Consider the following 23,426-nt stretch of genomic DNA (forward strand, 5'->3'; position numbering starts at 1 on the left):
ACAAGTTGATAAGCACCTTAGATTTACTCTCCTCCCACTTCTGAAGCCACCTCGTTTAATTTATATATACATAGTATATAAACGGCTATACGACATTCGTTACCAACATTAACACAAGTTTAGGCTTTACTACTGTGTGAAAGTTTGTTAAAACGCACTCATCGTTTACTCAAAATAGATCTTTGTTATTACATGAAAACAGTAAGAAACCTGTATAACATGGGCAGCAAGCATTCAAAATAAATACATGAAGGAAATGGTTTTCTCCGGCTAAATCAGCCTCAATCTTTAATGCTCTTAGTAAAAAAGTCCACTAAACAAAATGGAATCCTGGGGGCCACATTATATGAATCATTCATTAAATAACACTTCTGAAACAACCCAGAATCATGTAAGTATAAGGGTTAAAGGAGGTCATATGTACCAAGCACAGGGTAGAGGAATAGACTGGATTTGATAATTTTACCTTAAATGAAAGGCGCTTGTGGGCAACAGCTCTGTCATCGGTACACATGGGCAGATGTTTCCATATCCGGCCATTCCCAGATTTTACTGACAAGTCTTTTTCCACAGGTTCTCTGCCAATGACGTTTCCCCAGCAACAGAAGTTTGACATCACTGCTCCCAGAAGGGAGGATCAGCTCTCCTCATTTGGGTCAGAAACAGACCATGAGGTTTGGTCCAACCAACAGAACCAACCTCCCTGGATCCTGCAGGACCCAATGCCACTGGAACCAAAGGCTCCGTGCCTGGAAGGCAGGAGGCAGGTCCAGGGGGAGGAAGAGAGGCTGCTACCTGTCTATAATGAAAGCATGAGGTCTTTTTTTGTAAAGGCCAAAAGACACAGCTGTGCCAAGCTGCGTTGCCTGAAGCCTGCAGAACCTCCGCATGTTGGGTGAACCAACTCAAAGCCTTTCTCCTCCTGCACATGAACAATAGATTCACCCAGCATCCCCTCCACTACTGCTTCTACCCTCCTGACAGCTCGCCAGGGGAGCCGGCCGACGTTACCACCGTTTTCCAGAGAATACCCGGCCGACGGGCTGCGACTCACCCACTGCAGGGCCAGACCAAGTGGGAGAGCCACGCCGACCTCCAGGCCTCGGGCCAGCTGACAGGGCGCTCCTTCCCACCTCATCTCTCCAGGGCACATCTACTCTCTCTTCTTCCACCATTATTAACACTCACAGTGCACAGATAGGGTTTCCCTGTGCCTGGGCAGCATTCTGTGTAGAATCACTTGGAATGTGAGCGACGTCGGGGCAGGGGTCTGTGCACTCATCTGGTCACCGTAAACCCTCCCTCCCCGCCGGTCCTCACCTGCACTGCACTGTTTTCTGAGGGCCACCTGTCCTTCATGTTATGAGCAGCCAACTCCTTCAAGGAACAACAGACGGCAGCCCCCATGTGCCAAGGGCAGCTGCTGTCTTCCAGCAGCCAGCCAGCCCCCAGCTCCGCTTCTCATCTAGCCCTGCTTCCTGCGCCCCAAACAGCCAGCCTTGCTGTGTGCCTGGGGGTGCACAGGGAAGAGGGCTGGGCTTCGGGGCCATCCGTGCCCTCTCTGAAGCTCCTGGACCCGCCCTATCTGTTACGATGAAAGGTGGCTTCCCCGTCCCTCCAGAGATTCCAGTTTCAGCCTCGGTCCCCAGGACTGGAATGTGGGGGGCAGAAGTGGAAAGAGAGGCAGGGGAGACCTGAACAGAGGCACCTAGGAGAAGAACAGGGAGCTCAAGGGGGGGTTGGTAGCAATGATGCTAAACGTTCTAATTTCAGCTCTCCTTCCAATACCCTTTTCCCCAACCCTTGAAGAGCTTTAAAACGTTGGGCCTTGATTCACAGATAAAAGGGGTGCCAGCTGGAGAAGCAAAACCAGGAGCCTATGGTCACCTTCTTCCCGCTGAGGGCAGTGAGGCCTCTAGTACCAAGAGGAAATCCCACCCAAATATACCCCTGACTGTCCCCGCCCAGGACAGGAAACCCAGGCATGGCCCTCGTCACAGTCAGGCTAGGCTGGGGAAAGAAAAGCAGAGTCTATGTGGTTCCCACACTAGCACACTTGTGGAATGGGAACCCTTGGACTTGGCCCCTGCCAGAGAGCACTGAGCCACATCCCCGCCCAGATACAGCAGATGGGACACCTCACACACTGATGCTCAAGATCTTGCCACATCCGACACCCGAAGGCACTTTTAAGGTTTTTCCAACATTATCTCATCTATCCCAGGATCCAGCCCTGTGAGATCGGTTAACGTCTGAGAAAATCAAGGTGCTAGAACAGCTAAAACAAAGGTGTGTGGCGGAGTGAGGGTAACGTGGGGGTCAACTTTCTAGCATCAAGGATGACACAGGGCTACAAAACTCCAGGCCTGAACCAAGTCAACCCCTGAGCCTGGGATTTCCCTTGGATAAAATCTCCAGAATGCCTTTCCTATCATTAGCTTCTACCACCAGTGAACTGAGACTGCTCTTAGCTGGATTTCAGTTAAAGAATGTTTATGTGGTCATTATTTTGCAGCGTTTGTCGACTGCATCTTTTCCCTTTTGTTTGCAAAAGTAAATCTCAAACCCCATATAGATGTTAACGGATTCAGACCACATTCAACCAGGTGTGAATAAGCTCTCCACTAGGGCAGGAGGCATTCACCAGGAGGGTCTCCTCTGCAAGGATTGTTCTTCACTACTTGCTGAATGTGGATCACAGGCTCAGACGCCAGACCATCTGGAGTACAGGGCTACATGGCAACACCAATAGCACACGGGCTCAAAAAGAAAACAATACATTGGGTAAGCTGTTCTAATCAACTTTTAAAGCTTTGTGTGTGTGCTTCTAATATAAAAAGATTTGTCTCCCCTCCTTAGCTTCCCATCCTATTTCACCATCTGTCCAAAAGTATGTCCCGGAAAGCCTGAAAATTCACCTGCTGGCTATGCAGAAAATTATGCAGATGCAAAATCAGTGGAGAGACAACTCTGAAGTTTACATCTGAGGATGTTGCCAGCATAACTTTCATATCCAGATACTTTGTTTGATTAAGAATAGGAAATTCTATTATAAGAAAATAAAATTACCATGGCAACATTTTCCCAACACAGTTCGTAGTCACATGGACTTTTAAGTGACACCAAGGTAGCTCAATAACAATTCACCACCAGTAATGACCAAGTACAACTGAATTCCCTAAAATGACATCCTTGCTTTCCCCATCTGCTCAATAACTCTTGCAACAGTTTTTGACTATTAAAAACTACCAAAACAGGATTTTTTAATTTATCAAGATCACATAATTCAACCCAAAGTATTCTATGCAATTGTGGTGGAGCTATTCAGACTCTGGACTTCTATGAAGAACAACCCAAAGGGCAAGCTTCCAAAATGGCCTCCTGAATGGTACTGGGCAACCCAGTCTGAAATTTCTAGAGACCTCAGGAATCATATTCCGATCTAAATTTTGGAAAACTGTAATCAGTCAATATTTTGACAATGAGAGAAAGAAAGGTAACTTTTCAGAGCACAGGGTTAATTACAAAGCTTTATAAGCTATAAAGCTCTAAAAAAGTTAACACACACTTAACTCTTGTTCATAAAACAATGAGGCCCTTAACCTAATTAAGATGAGTGGGAAAGGTGCGGAGGAGTAATTAATTTGGGAGATCTTCTGAGAACAAGTACACAGGGTCAAGTATCCAATTACACGATTAAAGTGACAGGTATTCGGCTGCCACGTAAAAGGCTGATGACAGCAGCCTCTCCCACCTGTGACTGTAAAGTGCCACCGTATGAATATGTGTGACTCGCCTACTCTAGTTTGTGGCCAACTGCAAGGAATCCTGATATTCTCATTTCTGCTCATGCTTATAAGTTAATGATCTGGTGGCACTGGTTACTCAATTTTTAAAATATTCAGATATACCCTGCAAATAAATACAAAACATTTCTGTATCCCTACAATCCCACTACCATAAAAGGTTATATATAAATTTAATAAATTCAGCTTTCTTAACATTTTCTCAGCCTAAGTTTGTCCTCACCCTAAGTGAAGCCATGTTCAACTTATATCTAATATATATTTAAATATTCTAAAGGTATCATATCAGACCTAAGTTATCAAAAAATGTAAACAAAATTTATCCATCTTATAGTTATAAACCACTTTTTAAAGTTTCTGATTCACCCTCTACTGGCCCTCAAAAAAAAAAAACTAAGCAAGTCACATTTAGACTGAAAAGCTGATACGGATTTTTAAGTGGTTCCTCAGAGACAACTGCCAATTACTTTAAACTACTGTTATTGAATCTAGTGGTTTATTGCATCACTCAATTTAAAAGACCAAAATAATTCCATTTTGGTCTTCCAATAGTGCTCTTTCTGAATAAGCCCCCAGATTCTGCTGTCCGAAGTAATCGTGCTGAACTGGAGATTCTGCAGTAACCCTCAGCACAAAACTGGAACCGGATGTCAAGCAATCTCATGCTTTCAACTGCACCTATGAGAAATCTCGGCTCTCGGGATCAATCCGCTTTGGTTGAAAGGAACTTCAAGGGTGGAAACTTAAGGTGAAGTCGAGAAGCAAAAAGGGGAACACCGATGACCTTCATAAGAAAATCAAAGGATCCGTTCATCCCATGATGTCATCCTCACACTCCACAGTCAGATGGCTTCTCCTGAAGCTGCCTTGTCAGTATCTGATATGAAGACAGGAGAGCCACTCCTATGTGGAAGAGGATTTGCCAGAGGTTCCTCAGCCCATGCAGGTACATGTTGCCCAGGCAAATAAAGAGCAGCATCAGCACCACCTTCATCGTCCTGGCTGGACTGTAGAACAGGTACAAATAACACTGAAATGACACCGGAAGAGGAAGTCCCATCAGAGATAATGAAATGGCCAAGGTCAGATGCAAGATTCACTTATCGTACCTGCCACGCAGTGCCACTTCATACACATTAGCTTATTAAACTGAATTCGTTACAATGGAGCTTGGACTCACTGGATCAGCTGCTGTTAATCACTGGATGGAAGTGGGGATTTGGAACAGATAAGAAAAGTGAAAAAGACATCACAGGAGGAACTAGAACATAGCACTCTTGAAAGAATTCAAGAAAGACAGACAGAAATGCCCAGGCTGTGCTGTAGAGAAAGAAGACATGCAGGTCAGGGGTAGACAGCCAGGCCAGAACACCCTAACAAGATCGACAGGCCTCCAAATGAATTTTCCTTCAGGGGGGTCATAACAGGTGAGAAAGCTGCTGAGAGAAGCTGTGCTTTTACTACTTAAGCTTTTCCTGAGTTACAACTGCATAGGGGGCCACTGTTCCCTAGACAGCCTCCTTGTTATGTCTTCAAAAGCATCTCTGAGGACTTCCCTGGCGGTCCAGTGGTTAAGACTCCATGCTTCCACTGCAGGGTGCACAGGTTTGATCCCTGGCCAGGGAACTAAGATCCCACATGCCGAGTGGCACAGCCTAAAAAAAAAAAAAAAGCATATCTGACTCAGGGAAAGGTCTTATAGCAGGGAGAGTGACTGATAGTTCCTGTAGGGCTATCACACAGAAAGAAGCCATTCTTGTTCTGCAAAAGGTGGAAATCATTTTTTGGTTCAATGTTGGGTGTTTTTTTTGTGTTTTTTAAAAAAAGACACATTCTCAAAACACAGAACAATCTGACAAAAGCTCAGGGGGGGAGGGAGAGAGTTCCCCATCGAAAGAATTATCCAAGTAAGACTGCAGCTGAGGGGATGAAGGTGGAACTGTAAGATACCTGCAGCCCTGAAATGCAGGCTCCAGGAAATTTCTCCTGGCAACACCCAAGGTCTTAGAGACTTGTTTTCTAAAAAAATGAGTGCATTTTCAATCTTGGGATGAAATTTTCTTTTTGCACAATCAGGTAATTCTTAAAAACAGGTCATCTAGGATGTATGCAGGAGAGAGGGGAAGTGCCCTGAGAACAGAACTTCTCATTTAAAAAAAAAAGAAGAAGAGGAAGAAGAAGAAGCTTAAACATGCAGAAAAGGTACTAAAATCCTAGTCCAGGTGGAGGATGAGGAAAGAGAGTCAGGTTTTTACTAGAATTAACTCTGCCTATAGGGGATTCAAAAGCTCCTTTTTACCCCACTCCTTAAGTACACAGCTTATTTGAAAATAACTAATAATCAAAGGGCTCTAGTTAGTGTTATAATTTTTGTTTCATTTCCTAAGGACAGATTTGACTCAGATGGTATTACCATTAAAAACAACAAAATTTTTAACCTAGTCCTGTGTTTAAAAAGAAACACATATACAGGGGCTTCCCTGGTGGCGCAGTGGTTGAGAATCTGCCTGCCGATGCAGGGGACACGGGTTCAAGCCCTAGTCTGGGAAGATCCCACATGCCGCAGAGCAACTAGGCCCGTGAGCCACAACTACTGAGCCTGCGCGTCTGGAGCCTGTGCTCCGCAACAAGAGAGGCCACGATAGTGAGAGGCCCGCGCGCCGCGATGAAGAGTGGCCCCCGCTCGCTGCAACTGGAGAAAGCCCTCACACAGAAGCGAAGACACAACGCAGCCAAAAATAAATAAATAAATAAATAAATAATTTAAAATGAATATCTGCTTATATAAAAAAAAAAAGAAACACACATACATAGGTGTCACTTCTGCAGAAGGACATTTCTGTACTTGGACACCCCGACAATAAGCACGAGGCAGGACCCTGCCTCATACTGGTCAGGCCCAACCCGATCCCCACTGCAGTCTCACCCCTCATTTCTTGGGAGCCCAGTTCAAATTCCTGGTTTCTGTCCTGCACTGTCAAAGGCCCTGAGGTCTAGGGCAAGTGGCTTTCTCTTTCTGAGCCCAAAGGTCTTTTCTCTGTAAAATGAGAGGACTGGGCAGGATGGGTGGAGGGTCCTCCCACTAAGGGCTGGTACTATATCCACGATTTGAACCAAGGCCTTGGTGGAACAAAAGCAGGATCTAGAAACTTGTTGATGGTCCCAACAGAACAAAATAAGGCCATGGGTTTAACCTACTCACTAAAACATCAACGTTTCACCCACCTGGAAAATGCAGGCTACAAAAGGAATAAGAAAAGCCAGAATATTTCCAATTTCTTCATGTGCAACCTAAGACAAATGTGAGGAACACAAGGAAAGGAATATTTAGAGGACAGGAAACACTATGACGTGAAGTGCTTTACTCCGCATTGGGTCTGGTATGGTTGACAGTACAAAATCCCTGGCGGCATGAGAAATAAGCCCCCGTTCACGCATCACACCAGCGGGTGACATGAAATCCTTCTGAATGGCCTGGACACACGAAGCGCCCTCCAGTCCCCATGCATGTGTACTGAGCCCTCAACCTGGAATGCTCCCACCCCCAGCCCTGACACCTCTCAAAATCCAACTCATCTGTAAGTGCTAAGCTTTCCCCACCTCCTCCCACCCCCCACCGCCACCTCCTTAGTGATACTGTCGCGCTCTGCTACGTGCCCCAACTCAGGGACTATGTCTTGACCAACGAACACCTGTTCTAGTGCATACAGACACTCGATGAGCATCTGCTTATGAGTCGTCATAAACAATAAGAGTGGGAACCACGCCACACATTGGCCAAAGACGGGGTGTGGAAACAGCCAGCCACCACTCATGGCCCAGGCCTGCTGCTGGTCCCCAAACACTTCAGTCCCCATAAGCCACCTGAGATTCAGTCTAAGCTGCGCTTCAGACTTTAGCCACCATGTGCCTCGGTGCGAGCATTACGGCTCTGTTTTTAATAGTAACATCTATCTGTTCACGTTCATAGTGGTTCCATACTTTTTCTTAAAGTGTTGGAAATACTTCAAACTTTAAAAATAATATTTAAAAAGCACTGAAGTAGAAACGTGCTTTGAGATGAGCAGGCTGGCGAATCAACTTCGCAGTGACACTGTTCTTTTGACAAAGACACCAGGAAGCTGGTATCTGAATGATATAAATCAGACTATGAGGCCACTCTCCCCAGGGGAAAGAAGGGCCTGAACGTTAAAACCTGAGCATTAAACTTCTGCCCTGGATGAACAATCCAGCCCCCACAGTGACTCCTGGAGTCCCCAGAGCCATGGGGTGGCCTGATGTCCTTGAAGCAAGTTTTCCATTTCTCACCAATAACCCAGGAGGGCCCTTTGGCGTCTTAGGAAAACAGATACAAAAGAGCAAGTTTCATATTTGTTCAACTTAAGACAAAGAATAAAACGAGAAGTAAAAATTTTACTTCAATTTTTAATATGTAGTACATAATAACCTTATAAATAATATATATCCCCATCCGTTTCTGCCATCATGTGTCTTCTGATTTAAAATGTATAGAAAATGTTACCTGTAAAGAATGTTCTGCGAGGTGAATTCCACGAATGAGGTTCAGAGCAGCGCACATGATGTTGAGAATAAGAGAGAGGATGCCCAGGGCTGTCACAGGTTCCATTCGGAAATTAGGAGCTTCACAATGAAAAACGACAAGTGTCTAGTGAAAATAATTTCCACATGAAGGAAAAATAAAGATATTAACTAGACCTCTGCTAATGAAAAGGTTTATTATGTTAAACACACAACTGCAAACATATTAATTTAAAAAGCAGCTGTAGTTAGAGGGGGAAAAGGCAAGAAATGAAGGACAGAATGGATTTGGGAATCCAAGGTGAATTTCTTCCAGAAAGAGGCCACTTCTCTGAGCAAGCACAGATTTTTCAAGTGCTTCATTTCCTTTCTATTTAAAACAGTGGTTCTCAACCAGAGACGATATGGCCCCTCAATCAGTGTCTAGAGATGTTTTGGGTTGTCCCCACTGGGGACAGGTTGCTACTGGCATCTATCATGGGTGGAGGCCATGAATGTTTCTAGACATCCTACAATGCACAAGACAGCCCTCACAACAAAGAATTTCCAGTACAAAATGTCAATAGGGCTAAGGCTGAGAAATCCTGATTTAAAAGCAGTTTATGGCTTTAGCTGTAAATTGGTTGTCAAATCCTGAAGCATTTCTATTACACAGCTCAACCCTCAGCTTGTAAAATGTTCCATTCTTTTTCTGACGAGGACAACATTCAGTGTCACGTGTGCTTCTGGAACAATTCACAGCAAATGCACTTTTTTAAATTCCAAAATTATTGGGAAGAGGAGGGAAACATTCATTATTTCAGCTACAAGCTGTTTCTGGAACTCTAATTAGGACAAATGATCATTCTCTCTTTAAAGATAACTGCTGAAACGGATTCTGGTTCACTCAATTAAATAGTGTCCCACCCATTCCCTTGCTATGCTCCTTTTAAATCATCCTTTCTTGTCCTTACATTTCCCACACATGCATACACACACACACAAATATCTAGCCACAACCCAACTGATGCCTATTGTTAGTGTGTTAGAGTTTCCACTGAGCAATTCAAAGTTTCTGTTAGAACAGAGCATGCTACCTGTAAAGGTTCTAGCCTTGGAACAATAGGGGGAGTCAAAGCAGAGTAAAACATCCTAGAAAGATAGGCAAGTTGACACTTTCTGGGTCTTCTCCTCTTGTCTAAGTGTTTATAAAACAAAACATACATCACAAAGTTACCCTGTCTACAGATACGGCAAAGGAAAAGCTTGGGGTCTGATTACCCAGTCTTCCTTGCACAAAAGTTAAGTTCAATCCCAATATAAATTACAACAACTTATTGAATGGCATAAGAGCCAATCCAGGAATTTACTGGTTGAAACAGATCAAATCGAAACACAAAGTTAAGCCAAAAATGTGAACATTTTTAATACACCACTTTCAAAATTCAAGCAATGAGTTTAGTATAAAACTGTTAAAACAAAGTAATTAGACTGTTATAATGTAGATGGTTCTGTCTTCCAGGGAAGGATCCAGCTTTTACACCGTTACAGAATTCTTGGAATGTAAATATCCACTTTAATTAAAGGTTGGTTTAATTGTGTGTAACTGTAAACAAGGAATGCAAAAAAGCATGCTTTGCTATGTGCTAGGCATTGAGTGGCTACTGGTGTTAATGCCAGACTAAGTCACGGACGCCAGGGCACTGTGAGCATGTTCATTAACACCTCATTCCTCAGATAAGGACTCGGAAATCCAAAGGGATAGAGGGATGTTCCCGGGTCCCACAGAGAAGCAGAGAGTGAGAGGTCTAGAAGCCCTGGCTCTGGCCCCTGCCCACTCTCATCCCCATAGCCCTCCACTCCCTCCATCAAGAAGCAGGGGTTTCTCAGTGGAGATCCCCAATGTTTCACTAAATGATGAGATAAGGACTCACTGTCAAAGGAAAAAAGGAGAGAGAGAGAGAGAGAGAGAGAGAATGTACAAATCTGTACAGTTCAATAAGTGACTTCCAGCAAAAGAGAGTGAAAATCTCCTTTACACCATTTAAATGTGCAGATTTCACCCTGGTTAAGAAAACAAGCTGCCAAGTCACTCTTCTCCTGAATTTCGTCAAAAGAGTTGCCTCTCTTCAGATCGACTCACTGGTCACAACAGTTGAGTTTTTTTTTTTTTTTTTTGCGGTATGTGGGCCTCTCATTGTTGTGGTCTCTCCCGTTGCGAAGCACAGGCTCCGGACGCGCAGGCTCAGCAGCCATGGCTCACGGGCCCAGCCGCTCCGCGGCATGTGGGATCTTCCCGGACTGGGGCACGAACCCGTGTCCCCTGCATCGGCAGGCGGACTCTCAACCACTGCGCCACCAGGGAAGCCCCCAGTTGAGTTTTTTATAACAGCCACCTGGAACAAGATCAGCCCATGTTTTTCCCCAGGTATTTTATACACTGCCCCCCACCCAAACACCTTCCTACTAAAACAGTCACTGTGCATTTGAAATACACAATCTCACCTCATCTTTATCAACGTCAGAGAGCAGCAGGCCACTTACCAGGCTCCAAGTGCATCTGTGGGTGACCGTTCATCACCCCGTTAGCCACATCTGTGTCCTCCAGAGTGAGAACCACTGGAGGCTGGAACTTGAGTTCCTCCTGAATTTTTTCTAAGCTGCTCTCCATCTGGGTGGAACTTACATAGTTAAAATGCCACTTCACTTTCTGAATGACGCTGTCTGTGAAAAGAGAGCAACCCAAGCTGAATGTCTTCATTACAATGGATGTTATAAGACAATACGTACACAATGAAGTTCACGTTTCTAAGCAAGCTAATAAGTCAGCCAGACTCTGAAGACTGTCAACTACACATGAAGGTCAAATGATTAGTACATATCAGGACTGGTCTCATCAATCTCTTCAAAGCAGAATAATTAAAACGTGACAGTCTGTCCATCAGAACCTCAGTGGCAAGGGAGTCAGGGGAGAGAGGCTTGAGTCTTAGCTTAGCCACGACTCATAGTACAATCCTGGGCCATTCACAGAATATTTCTAAGATAGAAAAATGGGGACAGTCATCTTTGACCTGATTATCCCAGGAAAAGGTGTGTGAAAAAAAATTACAAATCATTGTGAGTATGTTTTGCAAACTAGGATTATATATCTGAAAGGTACTGGTTTTAATTCTTTTATTTATATTAGTATTAACCATTACCAAGTTTTAATAAGTATTTGAAGTGAAGTTTCATACATATTGGCAAAGCAAAATCATGTATAATTCTAATATCCACATACTTTTACTTATATTCTACTCGCACTCAATAATGAATAAACGTGATGCTGGGAAGGGTCTCCTGTGAGACCAAGCCCCCACCGCTTTGGAAGGAAGGTGCATGCAGAGATGGGGGGAGAGAAGAACACAGGTCTACCAGCTGCCAATCAAATAACAGCCAAGGGATGCTGCAGCTGTGGTCCGACTGGGGACAGCGTGCCCTTCAGAAGAAGAAGTGGGGCTGAGAGCGGCATTTGGACCAATCCTCACAGGGAGACTCAGACAGAACTCATGGTCTATGTCACAGGGCTACCAGGCTGGGGCCCGAGTATCAGGGAGCTCCCCAGCACCTTTGGGTGACACCAAAAGGGGGTGCTGGCCCCATGACTGATGGGCCAGCCAGAGACCACATGAGGAGATGTGAGCAGTAGCTGCCAGAAGCATAAGTGGCAACACTTCCAGGTGCCAGCCCTGCACCTGACCCTGAGTACCAAATGCTGCCAGCCCCTCATTCAAGAGCATCACAGGGACCATGGCGATTTACATTGAGACCAGAGAGTGTCCCCCAACTCCCACCTCTACTCCTCCTCTCCAGGATCTCAAAATGACTTGAATCACGGCTGACAGACACTGATAGCATACGCTATAACTAGCCTGCTGTGTTCCAAAGCCCTGAGCCTCCACACGGCCTCTCTGGCAGGGCCTAGAAAAGGAGTATCCTCTTGCAGAGCTGTGCTCCTCAAACCTCTGCATGGAGGACCAGTTTTTTCTTATTTCCAAATGGTTGCAGACAGATACTTTGATAAAATACAACTGAAAATATCGCAGGAGTGCCAAATTACTGTAAGAATTTCTAAACTCTTATTCTCACTCTCCGTACGTCCCTCATGCTGGAAGAATGGGTACCACCCTTGAGCAATGCTGCTCTAGAACAGGGGTTGGCAGTGTTCTCAGAGTGCCAGAGAGTCAATGTTTTAGGCTTATGGGCCCTAGATGGTCCATCACAACAGCTCACCTCTGCCAGGGAAGGGCAAAAGCAGCCACAGACAACCCATTAGTAACAGAATAAGCACGGCTGTGTTCCACTTTATTTACAAAAAACAGACCCTTGGCCCACAGTTTGCTGACGCCTGCTCTAGAATAAGATACAGGTTTTGCCATTCTTTCACCCTGCCCCAGGCTCTGGAGAGATGAAAAGCCAGAGTGTTGAACCTCCAAGCTTGCAGGCCCCTTCCACTGCTGTGAAATCTCATTGTATAAGGCTGTTCTCCAGTGACATGTTACAGCACCTCCAGTGGTTTTCCCTGACGGTCAAAGCCAAATCCAAACTGGAAATTCTACACATACAATGCCGCAAGAGAGAACAATCAATACGAAGAGGGTTACGAACCAAATTCGAGAAAGGCGTATGGCCTCGAGGCTAGGCCAATGCAGGTGGTGTCATAGGAAGCTGTGAATTCCCACCAAAGGGTCTCCAGGAAGCAGAAGGCCATGGCTGCTGGACACTGGCGGGAGCAGATAGCCATGCAGGCTACATCCCTCGAAGAAGAGAAGCTGGAACAAAAGAGTGTCATCTGCGTTACCAGGGAACAGACCCATGTATTCACATCCTGCACCCAGACGCCATGTTGCCCCAACTCTGGATCTGCTGGGCCTTGAAAGTCCTGGAGCTGTCTGTTGCATCTCTTCAGCTAGACCTGCCAGGGACCGTGCCTTTCTTATACTTCCTCTAAAATGTATAGTGGCATTTGCCACTGACAATGTGTGATCACTCTAACTTATTTATTATTAACTAAGCTATGGGACCGCTCACCTGTAAGGAACAAAAAAGCCTTGGTTTCCTCTGTGAAAATAATGGTGAATATTTAAGTCAAAATACAAATGAGTAGAACATTTTACATTCTACTTTTCAAAAAATGACTGAAGTACCCAGAACTTCATTTGAAGTGATAGGTTTTTCTGTTTGTTTGTTTGTTTGAACAGAGAAAAGGTTTCCTATTTGAGGTACAGCACAAAGTTTGCATAGACTGTTAGATAATCACAGCATAATGAGTTAGGGACCACCAAGGAAGGTGGTTTCAGGCACCCAGAGAAAGGAGCTGTAGATGTGGGCAGATGCAGCTCAGCTTTTGCTCCTGAGCACCCAGAGCCCATACCACAGGGTGACAGCTTCATATGCCTACCATCTGGATCCCTCTTCAGGCCACGACCCTTCTCGCCTGACAATACCACCAAGCCTGGAATTAGGCCTGGACTTTTCCTTTTGTTTTCCTAATTCTGAGACTGAATTCCTCTGAAAGGATGCCACCTTATCAGGTCAATCAAAAATTTACTATTAGGGGCTTCCCTGGTGGCACAATGGTTGAGAGTCCGCCTGCCGATGCAGGGGACACGGGTTCGTGCCCCGGTCCGGGAAGATCCCACATGCTGCGGTGCGGCTGGGCCCGTGAGTCATGCATGGCCGCTGAGCCTGCGCGTCCGGAGCCTGTGCTCCACAACGGGAGAGGTCACAACAGTGAGAGGCCGGCGTACCGCAAAAAAAAAAAAATTTTTACTATTCAAGGGGAACAAAAAGAACTTGGTAAGTGAAGACCTAAATTCTGGAAAACAACGATGTAAAATCTATAACAAGCCATTTTGAGATTTTGAAACCTGCCTTGCCCCATCCCTCCGTAGAATGGCTTTTTACTCTAACCCCTAGTATAAGAAATGACATAACACATGAGGAGCAGACTTTGGTGCCTGGTTGCCTCCATTCAAATCCTGGCTCTACCATTTACTACCAGTCTAACCTTAGGGAAGCTGTTTAACCTTAGTTTCCTCCTCTGTAAAACAGGTATAATACCATTATCTACCTCATAAGCCCATACAGCACTTAGAGTAGTGCCTGGCCCATGGAAAACAATCATATTAGCTCTTATTTCCATGATTATTGTAACCACTTGATTCCTACTTCCACTGGAGCATTTGCCCCACTGTGTAATATTCAGTTATATATTTATCTTGTCCCTTTAGTAGACCTGGAGTTCCTTGAGAAGAGGGACCTACTTATGCTCATTTTTACTCCCCTGCTCCTGTCATATAAACATTTTTCACTTTAAAATGTTTAAGAAGTGAAAAAATTCAAAAAGCAAAAACTGAAGGCAAGAACTCTAAGTCAAGTCTTTTTTCTGATTTTCTTGGCTTCCTCACTCTCGTCCTTTTCCTTTCCTGACATTTTAATCTAACATCTCCTTTTGACTCACCTTTTTCCCACCCTGCACCTAATGCAGAAAAAACTACCAAACTAAAGGCATGAAGACTGGGTGACCAGGGCCTGCCGATGCTCACGGCCGCTCTGCCAGCTGATTCATTTTGCCGTATGGTAGAAACTAACAGAACATTGTAAAGCAACTATACTCCAATAAAAACTAATTACAAAAAAAAATAAAAGAAAGAAAGAAAGGTGAGAGTTGGGGCAACAGTGCTTGAGTCCCTTTGATTCTATTGTAAATACACACAACCTTGGACTGCTGTCTGATGTGAGACCTGCTTTTAACACACAGTGTGATCAGCATAATGTCACCTCTGCACGCGGTTAAGATGTTCTTGAACAGTGAACATGCTTGCTTACTGGATACTGAAGTCAAGTCCTTCTGCAGAACCTCGACCTGGATACTGGGCCAGTCGCAAGGCTAAAGTCTTGAGCCGTCTCCTGCATTCCAGAAAATCTTGGCTGTGGTAGAAGTCAGTGGAGGCCGAGAGGGGCAGTCCATCCCTCACCCTAACCACACAGGCAAAAAGGATCATGGACATGGTCCACAAGAGAAGTCATGAGGACACCTGAGGAAGGAAGGTCACCTTGTTACTGAGGGCCGGGTGATGAGCCAGGGACACCACCGCCCTTGAAATGTTCACTCTGGGTTATTTCACCCTGACCCCCACCACAAATGTACATGTGGCTTTTATTTTTATTTCCCTGCCCTCTACTGCTATGTCACTCCCAACTGTCCTCCCTCCATTAGCCTCCCTGTCTCTTCTTCACTTGTAATCCTCCTTTTCCTTCTCTCTAATGAATCTCTCCATTTGCAGAATTAAACCAACTGGGATGAGGGAACAGAGACCAGAACGGTTCAGGAGCAACAGCAGTGACAGTGGGGAGCAGGACAAAGGTAGCAAGATGGTCCCAAAGGGCCAGGAAGAGCCTGACACTGATGCAGCAGGGTTGGGGTCCAGGGACCTGGGCATTTCAGGTCATCCAGCGAGGTAGGTGCTGAGCAGTTTACTTGCCATATCCTCACCTGAAGTGGAGGGCTTCTGAGCATTTAACCTAAAGCTGGCAGCAAGGAAAGCAGAAGGCAAAAATAAAACAGAGAGGATAGTATGTCCTACTGAATTTCTGCACATTTGACACAGAGCCAGTCTTCAAAATGATGAGAGTTCCTACAGATGGCTAAAGGAAGTCACTTAGCAAATAAGATACTAAAGTTTTAGCCATGATATGTGACCACCATTGAGCAACAAAAGGAGACAGATTCTGAGGCCTCATGGCACCTGTGGCAAATTAGAACAAGGTGCTTCTCGGGGTAGAAACAGCCCTGGACCAGTTCTGCTGTCAGAGCCTAGTTGGGTGTCAGCCCCCATCTATTAACTCTGCAGGTGCTCGTACAGGGCATAAACTGCACCTCTGCATGTGGCAGCCCTGCAACCAGGGATTAGTGAGGAAGGAGGCTATTACAGCTTTGATGCGTCTTTCTATGGATCTACATATCCTGTTTCACAGATCCTGTTGTCAGATCCTCTACCTGGATAGGATATTAACAGGTATGGGCACTGGTGGACTTTTCTCCCAAAGAACACTAGGGATGTAATTTGGCATCTCAATTACCACGAGCTGTAGGAAACAGGAGCCCCAGGATGTACACGACTCTCTTCACCTTTGTGCCTCTGTGCATTCTTCGCCTGTATCTACACTCCTCTGATCTCCCCACATTCAAATCCACACCAAGCACTGTCTCCAATACAAAATTAAAAATAAAATACCATTTAAAATCCAAAAAATGATCTCAATAAAGCTATACTTTATAGCTTTTCCATCTGTAATGGATGAATGGATAATTCTTCCCATTTTATACATGAAGAAACTGCAGTGGTATAAAAATGAGACGGCAAAAAGAAAAATTAGTCTACCGGGCAACAGACCATACTCAGCCCATTTGTCCCATCTCCCCACACTTTCCATTAAAGGGTAAAAATGTGAAAAGTCTCAGGAGATAGAAAAGGAAGATATAAAACTATTCCTATCTGCAGATGGCATAATTGTCTACATGGAAAATGCCAAAGAGCCTCCTAAAAAAGAACTCCTAAAATGAATGAGCTCAACAAGGTTGCAGAATATAAGACTGACATACAAAATCAATTCTTTTTCTACGTACCAGCAATAAACACATAGAAACCAAAATTAAAAATAAAATACCACTGACAATCATCCAAAAAAAATGATCTCAATAAAGCTATACTTTCTTTAATGCAATACTTAGGTGTTAATCTAACAAAACATGTATAGAACTTGTATGCTGAAAACTACAAAACGTTGCTGAAAGAAATCAAAGAAGTCCTAAATAAATAAGGAAATATATCATGTGATTAATTGGAAGACACAACATAGTAAAGATATCAATTATCCCCCCAAAGTGATATACAGGTTCAATATAATTCCTGTAAAAATATCAGCAAGATAGCTTGTAGATACAGATAAGATTATTCTAAAATTTATATGGAAGGGCAAACAAGCTAAAATAGCTAAAACAATCCTGAAAAAGAATAAAGTGGACTGTACCTCACTATCCTATTTCACGATTTACTGTATAGCTACAGTAATCAAGATTGTGCAGTACTGGCAGGGGGACAGACACACAGATCAATGAAACAGAATACAGAACCCAGAAACAGACCTACACAGGAACAGCCAAATGATTTTTGACAATGGTGCAAAAGCAATTAAATGGAGGAAGGACAGTCTTTTCAACAAATGGTGCCCGGAGCAATGAATATCTATAGGAAGAAAGGGAGGGAGGGAGGGAGGGAGGGAGGAAGGAAGGAAAGAAAAAAAGAGAATCTTGACCTAATCTCACACCTCTCATTATTTTGATGATAATCAAAATATATCATAAATTTAAATGTAAAAAGTAAAACTATAAAAGTGGAAGAAAACATAGGAGAAAATCTTCAGGACTTAGGGGAAGAGTTCTTATGTACGACACCAAAAGCTTAATCCATAAAAGAAAAACAGTAAATTGGATTTAATCAAAATTTAAAACTTTTGCACTGCAAAGGTCCATGTGAAGAGGAGGAAAAGAAAAGCTAGAGACCGGGAAAAAAAAATTTTTAAACCACATACCTAATAAAGGACTCTAGATACCTAGAATTTTTAAAGAACTCTCAAAACTCAACAGTTATAAAACAAATAATTCAGTTAGAAAATGGACAAAGTACATAAACAGACATTTCACCAGAGGATATAGAAATGGCAAATAAGAACATGAAAAGATGTTTAGCATCACTAGCTATTAAGGGAAATGCAACTTAAGATCACAATGAGATAATGCTACATACTTATTGGCACAAGTAATTTAAAGTGACAATATCAAATGCTGGCAAGCATGCACAGCATTTGATGTGCATAATGTGTGAGAACTGGATCTCTCACACATTACTGGTAGGACTGTAAAATGGTACAGTTACTCTGGAAAATAGTTTATTTTAAAACTGAGCTTGCAATTATCATACAGTCTATCAATCATACTCTGTACTCTCTCTGCAATTTCCTGTCAGTATAATTACTTTAAAGTAAAAACAGAAAAAAAAAGTATTACCTTAAGGTTTTTATATCACTTAAAGTATGCTCATACTTGCTTTTTACATTTAAATGTAATTTAATTACATTTAAATGTCATTTTAAAATATCTCTACAATAATCTTTTATGCTAATTAACTGTAATTCTGATGATTTATGCATGAATGTTGAAGGGCATGTTTTATAGGGAGCAGCTCCATTCCTACATGACATTTCTAAACTGGGAGGTACTATAATCTCTGAATTCATTAAAATAAAAGCCACTTGCAGATAACCAGTATTCAGTTTAAAACAGGAAAGCAGTGGCATGAATCTGGAAAATCATGTCACAGTTACAGAAAAAATATTATCAATTACACAAGGACAAAGGCAGCCTAAGAGTGCTCACCCCGACATACAAATCTGTCTTACTAGCTCCTTCTACAGGCCAGCACACCCTGTAACCTGGCACTACGTCTGGCACATATTAGGAAGCCCTCAATAAAAACTTTTAAACAAATAAAACTTGTAAAAAAAAAAAAATTAAGTTTTTGGGCCTCCCTGGTGGCGCAGTGGTTGAGAGTCCGCCTGCGGATGCAGGGGATACGGGTTCGTGCCCCGGTCTGGGAGGATCCCATATGCCGCGGAGCGGCTGGGCCCGTGAGCCATGGCCGCTGGGCCTGCGCGTCCGGAGCCTGTGCTCCGCAACGGGAGAGGCCACAACAGTGAGAGGCCCGCATACCGCAAAAAGAAAAAAAAAAAAATTAAGTTTTAAAACTAATAAAAATTTTTCCACGATAAATCTCTACTTGGAGAGGAAAAAAGAGGTTTACATAAATGAAATTTTAAAAAATAGAAACTGAAATAGTAATCAAATATAGCACTCTAGTTACTATTAGGTTTTATCAAAATTATATTTTAGTCTGCCTCTGCCATTTCCTAAATCCTTTTCTCAGCATCTATTTATAAACTGCTCATGTCAGAGATTATCCATATTCTACCGGCAAAAGACTATGCTTAGCTGGAGGGCCCCCTTGTTCCAACTGGTTTCTTTTCATCCCTGTATCCTTAACCCTCTCTCAAACCCCTGCCACATACACTTCTCCTCCCTCCAAAAGAGAGACAGAAAGAAAGGGGGAGAGACAAACAGCATTAAATGACCAGGCCTTGCAAAATAGTAATTTAAACAAGCAAAACAAGTTTCACTTGGCACACAAATATTCAAACACAAGGGTTCACCATAAGGCATTACCCACTCCTCAAATCCAAAATACAGAAGACAGGGGCTTCCCTAGTGGTGCAGTAGTTAAGAATCCACCTGCCAATGCAGGGGACACGTGTTCGAACCCTGGTCCGGGAAGATCCCACATGTCACGGAGCAACTAAGCCCGTGCGCCACAACTACTGAGCCTGCGCTCTAGAGCCCGTGAGCCACAACTACCAAGCCTGTGTGCCTAGAGCCCGTGCTCCGCAACAAGAGAAGCCACCGCAATGAGAAGCCCGCGCACCGCAACGAAGAGTAGCCCCCTCTCGCCGCAACTAGAGAAAGCCTGCGCGCGCAGCAATGAAAACCCAACGCAGCCAAAAATAAAATAAATTTAAAATAAATTTTTAAAAAAATACAGAAGGCAAGATAGAGTTATATCACCCTTACTGAATTCACCTTCAGCCACAGGACTTGAGAACTGGTTACTTCATTTGTACTTCATGAAAGTGCCTTGGTTCCGCATTGCTTGGGGATGGGGTAGGGAGAGGGTAGAGGTCAAGTCTGTCACTTGTTAGGAGCTAAGAAGAGTAGAGGGCTGAATTTGATAGCAACTAATATTATATGCCAGGCACTGTGCTAGGAACTTTTACACTGATAATGTTATTTAATGCTCATAACCATCTATGGGGTAGGCATAATCTACACTGGACAGAAGGGAAAACTAGCTCCAAGGCTCAAGTGGTAGAGCCACTATTCCATCCAAAACTTCCTTACTCAAAATACTGGAAAGCCTATGATCTTTCCACTACACTCTGCTTCTCTAAATCCAATCTTTGGGACTACAGCTACTCTATTTCCCGAAAACAATTCCTTCCCCTGGAGCACTGATACTCAGAACTAATCAGAGACCTGTTAATAAAAGCAGCCAAGGCCTAGGATTACACTAGTTACAACTGCTCCTTACTCATTGTGTTACTTTGGATAAGTTGGTTTTCCTCTCTGAGCACTGGTCATCTTTGGATGCGGTAGATCTCTGAGGCTCCTTCTAAGAATAAAAAGCTTTGGGACCCCAAGATGTCCTCTGTGTTGTAAACACAAACTCTTAGAGATATAACAACATTGTCTAAAATGTATTTTCCAGAGCAAACTGTTATGTCAATTTAATTCTGTTTAGCAATATTAAAGCACTTTCAATTATTTACATTTTTATTTTACTAAAATTATCTCTATCAGAATTAATTCCCTTCTTTGTAAAATTTAATGAAGATTTACCCTATCCACCGTCTGAGCTTTATTACTTTTCTGACCGTGTCACAAATTTCACCAGTTACTTTTAACCACTGGGAATATTCTTTTGTGGCTTTGATGTCTACAAACCTAATTAAGCACCGGGGTGCTTAATCCTTCTGGCTCTGGAAGTCTAGATGTAATACTGTAACGGACACAAATATACAGTACCTCTGAACATCTGATATTCAGAAAAGCTGGTCTAGTGCACCCAGTATTTGGTAAACCAAGTCTTACTGGCACGCGAAGGGAAGTTTGCTATTAAAACACTACCTGAGTTTCGTGGATAATTAAGGAAACAATCATCCCCTCTATCATTTGGACACAACCCGTCTCCTCCCACTGGGGGCAGCGCTCTATCCGCGTCGGCGGCTAAGGGTTCCTGGCAGGCGCGCACCTCGGATCGTCCTGGAGTCAGGAGAGCAGCCGGCGGCAGAAAGGAGGGGGGCAGAAGACTTCGGGACGCCAGACGAAGCCCTGGAGAGCTAAGCCGGGCCTGATGGCTGGGCGGGCCCGGGGGGGAGGGACGGCCCTCCACCTCCAGGCCCGCCCTGCGCCACACCCGACGCCGCCAGCTCTTGACTAACGGACCGCAGCGCCCGCCTCCGCCCGCCAGCCCTCACCTCGCCCCGACGGCGGCCTCCGGGAGTCGGCGCCCTCCCGCTGCGCCACCCTCCGCCTTCTCTGCAACCTTAGCCCACCCGGCGAACCTGGCCCCGGTCACCGGCGGCCCAGGCGCAGGTAGGCGGCGGTACGCATGCGCGAGTCTTGAAACACCACCCCACGCCCTCATTCGCTGCTGCTGAGCAACACCCACACCCGAACCGACCAATCCTGGTGCGCCCACACTGCCTGGTCCCGGCGGAGTCTTGAATGAAGCGGTTCTTAAAGGACTGCGACCCAAATGTAGATGGGGCGTGTGGGGGGCGCGCCTCCCAACTTTCCTCACATCTGTCGGCTCTCACCCGCGTGGATTTGAGTTCCAAGCCTGTAATTCCCACGTCCGGAGGTGAGAGAAGTTTTGCAGTTTAAGCTCAGTTCCTGCCGCGGTAGCGAACGGACTGATGTGTGGAGGCAGGGAAGTTCCGCGTGACGCCGCGACACGCCCGGGGCGTGGGTTCAGTTGTCTGCTTGGCGGGAGGCCCGAGATAGGCAAACCAAAGGGCACAGCCACATGCCAGCCTGGATGAGATGCCAAAGTCCGACCCCCAGGAACACACCCCAGTCTGGGGGCGGACGTACTCACAGACGGATGACTGGCTGAAGGGAGATTGGGAAGGAGTGTTCATCCATTTATTCATTCAACAATTTTTGAGCACCTGCTGCGAACCAGACACTATGCCGGGCACTGTGGACACAGCGAGTAACTCCTGACAGTAAAAACTATGCTAGCGGAGCAGAGTGAGAGCACCCATCCCACAATACACAGCACGTGTTTAAATACAAACTGAGCTATGTGCTCTTCCGAGAGGAGCACGGGTTTTGAAAGAATTTACAGGAGCTTCTGGTCTGGACTTGGGGGTTCAAGGAGGCTTCCCTGAGAACGTGACACTAGATGAGTAGTAGCTAACTAGGCAAAGGGAAGAAGAGTGTTTCAGACAGAGAGATGTATTAAGAACTCTGTGCGGACTGCAGCAGGGCTCCTTGAAGGATAAAAACCAACACTGGATGGGGGTGTGGGGAGGGGAGGTGGATGGGGAGTTATTTAATAGGCACAGAATTTCAGTTGGGAAAGATGAAAAAGTTCTGGAAATTGATGGTGGTGATGGTTGCACAACAATGTAATGTACTAAATGTCACAGAACTGTATATTTACAAATGGTTAAAATGGTAAGTTTTGTGTTATGTATATTTTCCCACCAAAAAAAAAAGGAAAGAAAAAGAAGTAACTCAGAGTTTATTTTTATTTTTTTAATTTTTTTGTCATTTAAATTTTATTTTAGTTATTTTTTATACAGCAGGTTCTTATTAGTCATCAATTTTATACACATCAGTGTATACATGTCAATCCCAATCGCCCAATTCATCACACCACCACCCCTCCCCTCCCCCACTGCTTTCCCCACTTGGTGTCCTTACGTTTGTTCTCTAGATCTGTGTCTCTATTTCTGCCCTACAAACCGGTTCATCTGTACCATTTTTCTAGGTTCCACATATATGCGTTAATATACGATATTTGTTTTTCTCTTTCTGACTTACTTCACTCTGTAGTCTCTAGATCCATCCACGTCTCTACAAATGACCCAATTTCGTTCCTTTTTATGGCTGAGTAATATTCCATTGTATATATGTACCACATCTTCTTTATCCATCCGTCTGTCGATGGGCATTTAGGTTGCTTCCATGACCTGGCTATTGTAAATAGTGCTGCAATGAACATTGGGGTGCATGGGTCTTTTTGAATTATGGTTTTCTCTGGGTATATGCCCAGTAGTGGGATTGCTGGGTCATATGGTAATTCTATTTTTATTTTTTTAAGGAACCTCCATACTGTTCTCTGTAGTGGCTGTATCAATGTACATTCCCACCAGCAGTAC

The 23,426-nt window shown here is 44.3% G+C and overlaps 1 protein-coding gene across 7 annotated transcripts; it reads right to left on the reverse strand.

The window, feature by feature from the left end:
* Positions 1 to 5: 5 nt before the first annotated feature.
* On the reverse strand, positions 6 to 22,885 carry SEC22C (SEC22 homolog C, vesicle trafficking protein). 7 transcript variants are annotated; one of them, XM_081245441.1, is made up of 7 exons: positions 21,855 to 22,885; positions 15,195 to 15,403; positions 12,972 to 13,135; positions 10,869 to 11,048; positions 8,329 to 8,447; positions 7,032 to 7,097; positions 6 to 4,836 (listed from the first exon to the last, which is right to left on the reverse strand). In XM_081245441.1, exons 2-7 carry the CDS (start codon positions 15,374 to 15,376, stop codon positions 4,636 to 4,638), a joined length of 912 nt encoding a protein of 303 aa, XP_081101567.1. In that variant the 5' UTR covers positions 15,377 to 15,403; positions 21,855 to 22,885; the 3' UTR covers positions 6 to 4,635. The 7 variants fall into 7 exon arrangements, with proteins under 7 accessions (XP_081101567.1, XP_081101569.1, XP_081101565.1 ...); XM_081245443.1 differs by lacking the exon at positions 21,855 to 22,885 and adding an exon at positions 21,719 to 21,846; XM_081245439.1 differs by lacking the exon at positions 21,855 to 22,885 and adding an exon at positions 21,513 to 21,712.
* Between the last annotated feature and the right edge of the window lie 541 nt (positions 22,886 to 23,426).

This window comes from Mesoplodon bidens (genome assembly GCF_964165515.1).
Source record: "Mesoplodon bidens genome assembly, chromosome: 10".
Taxonomy (NCBI): domain Eukaryota; kingdom Metazoa; phylum Chordata; class Mammalia; order Artiodactyla; family Ziphiidae; genus Mesoplodon; species Mesoplodon bidens.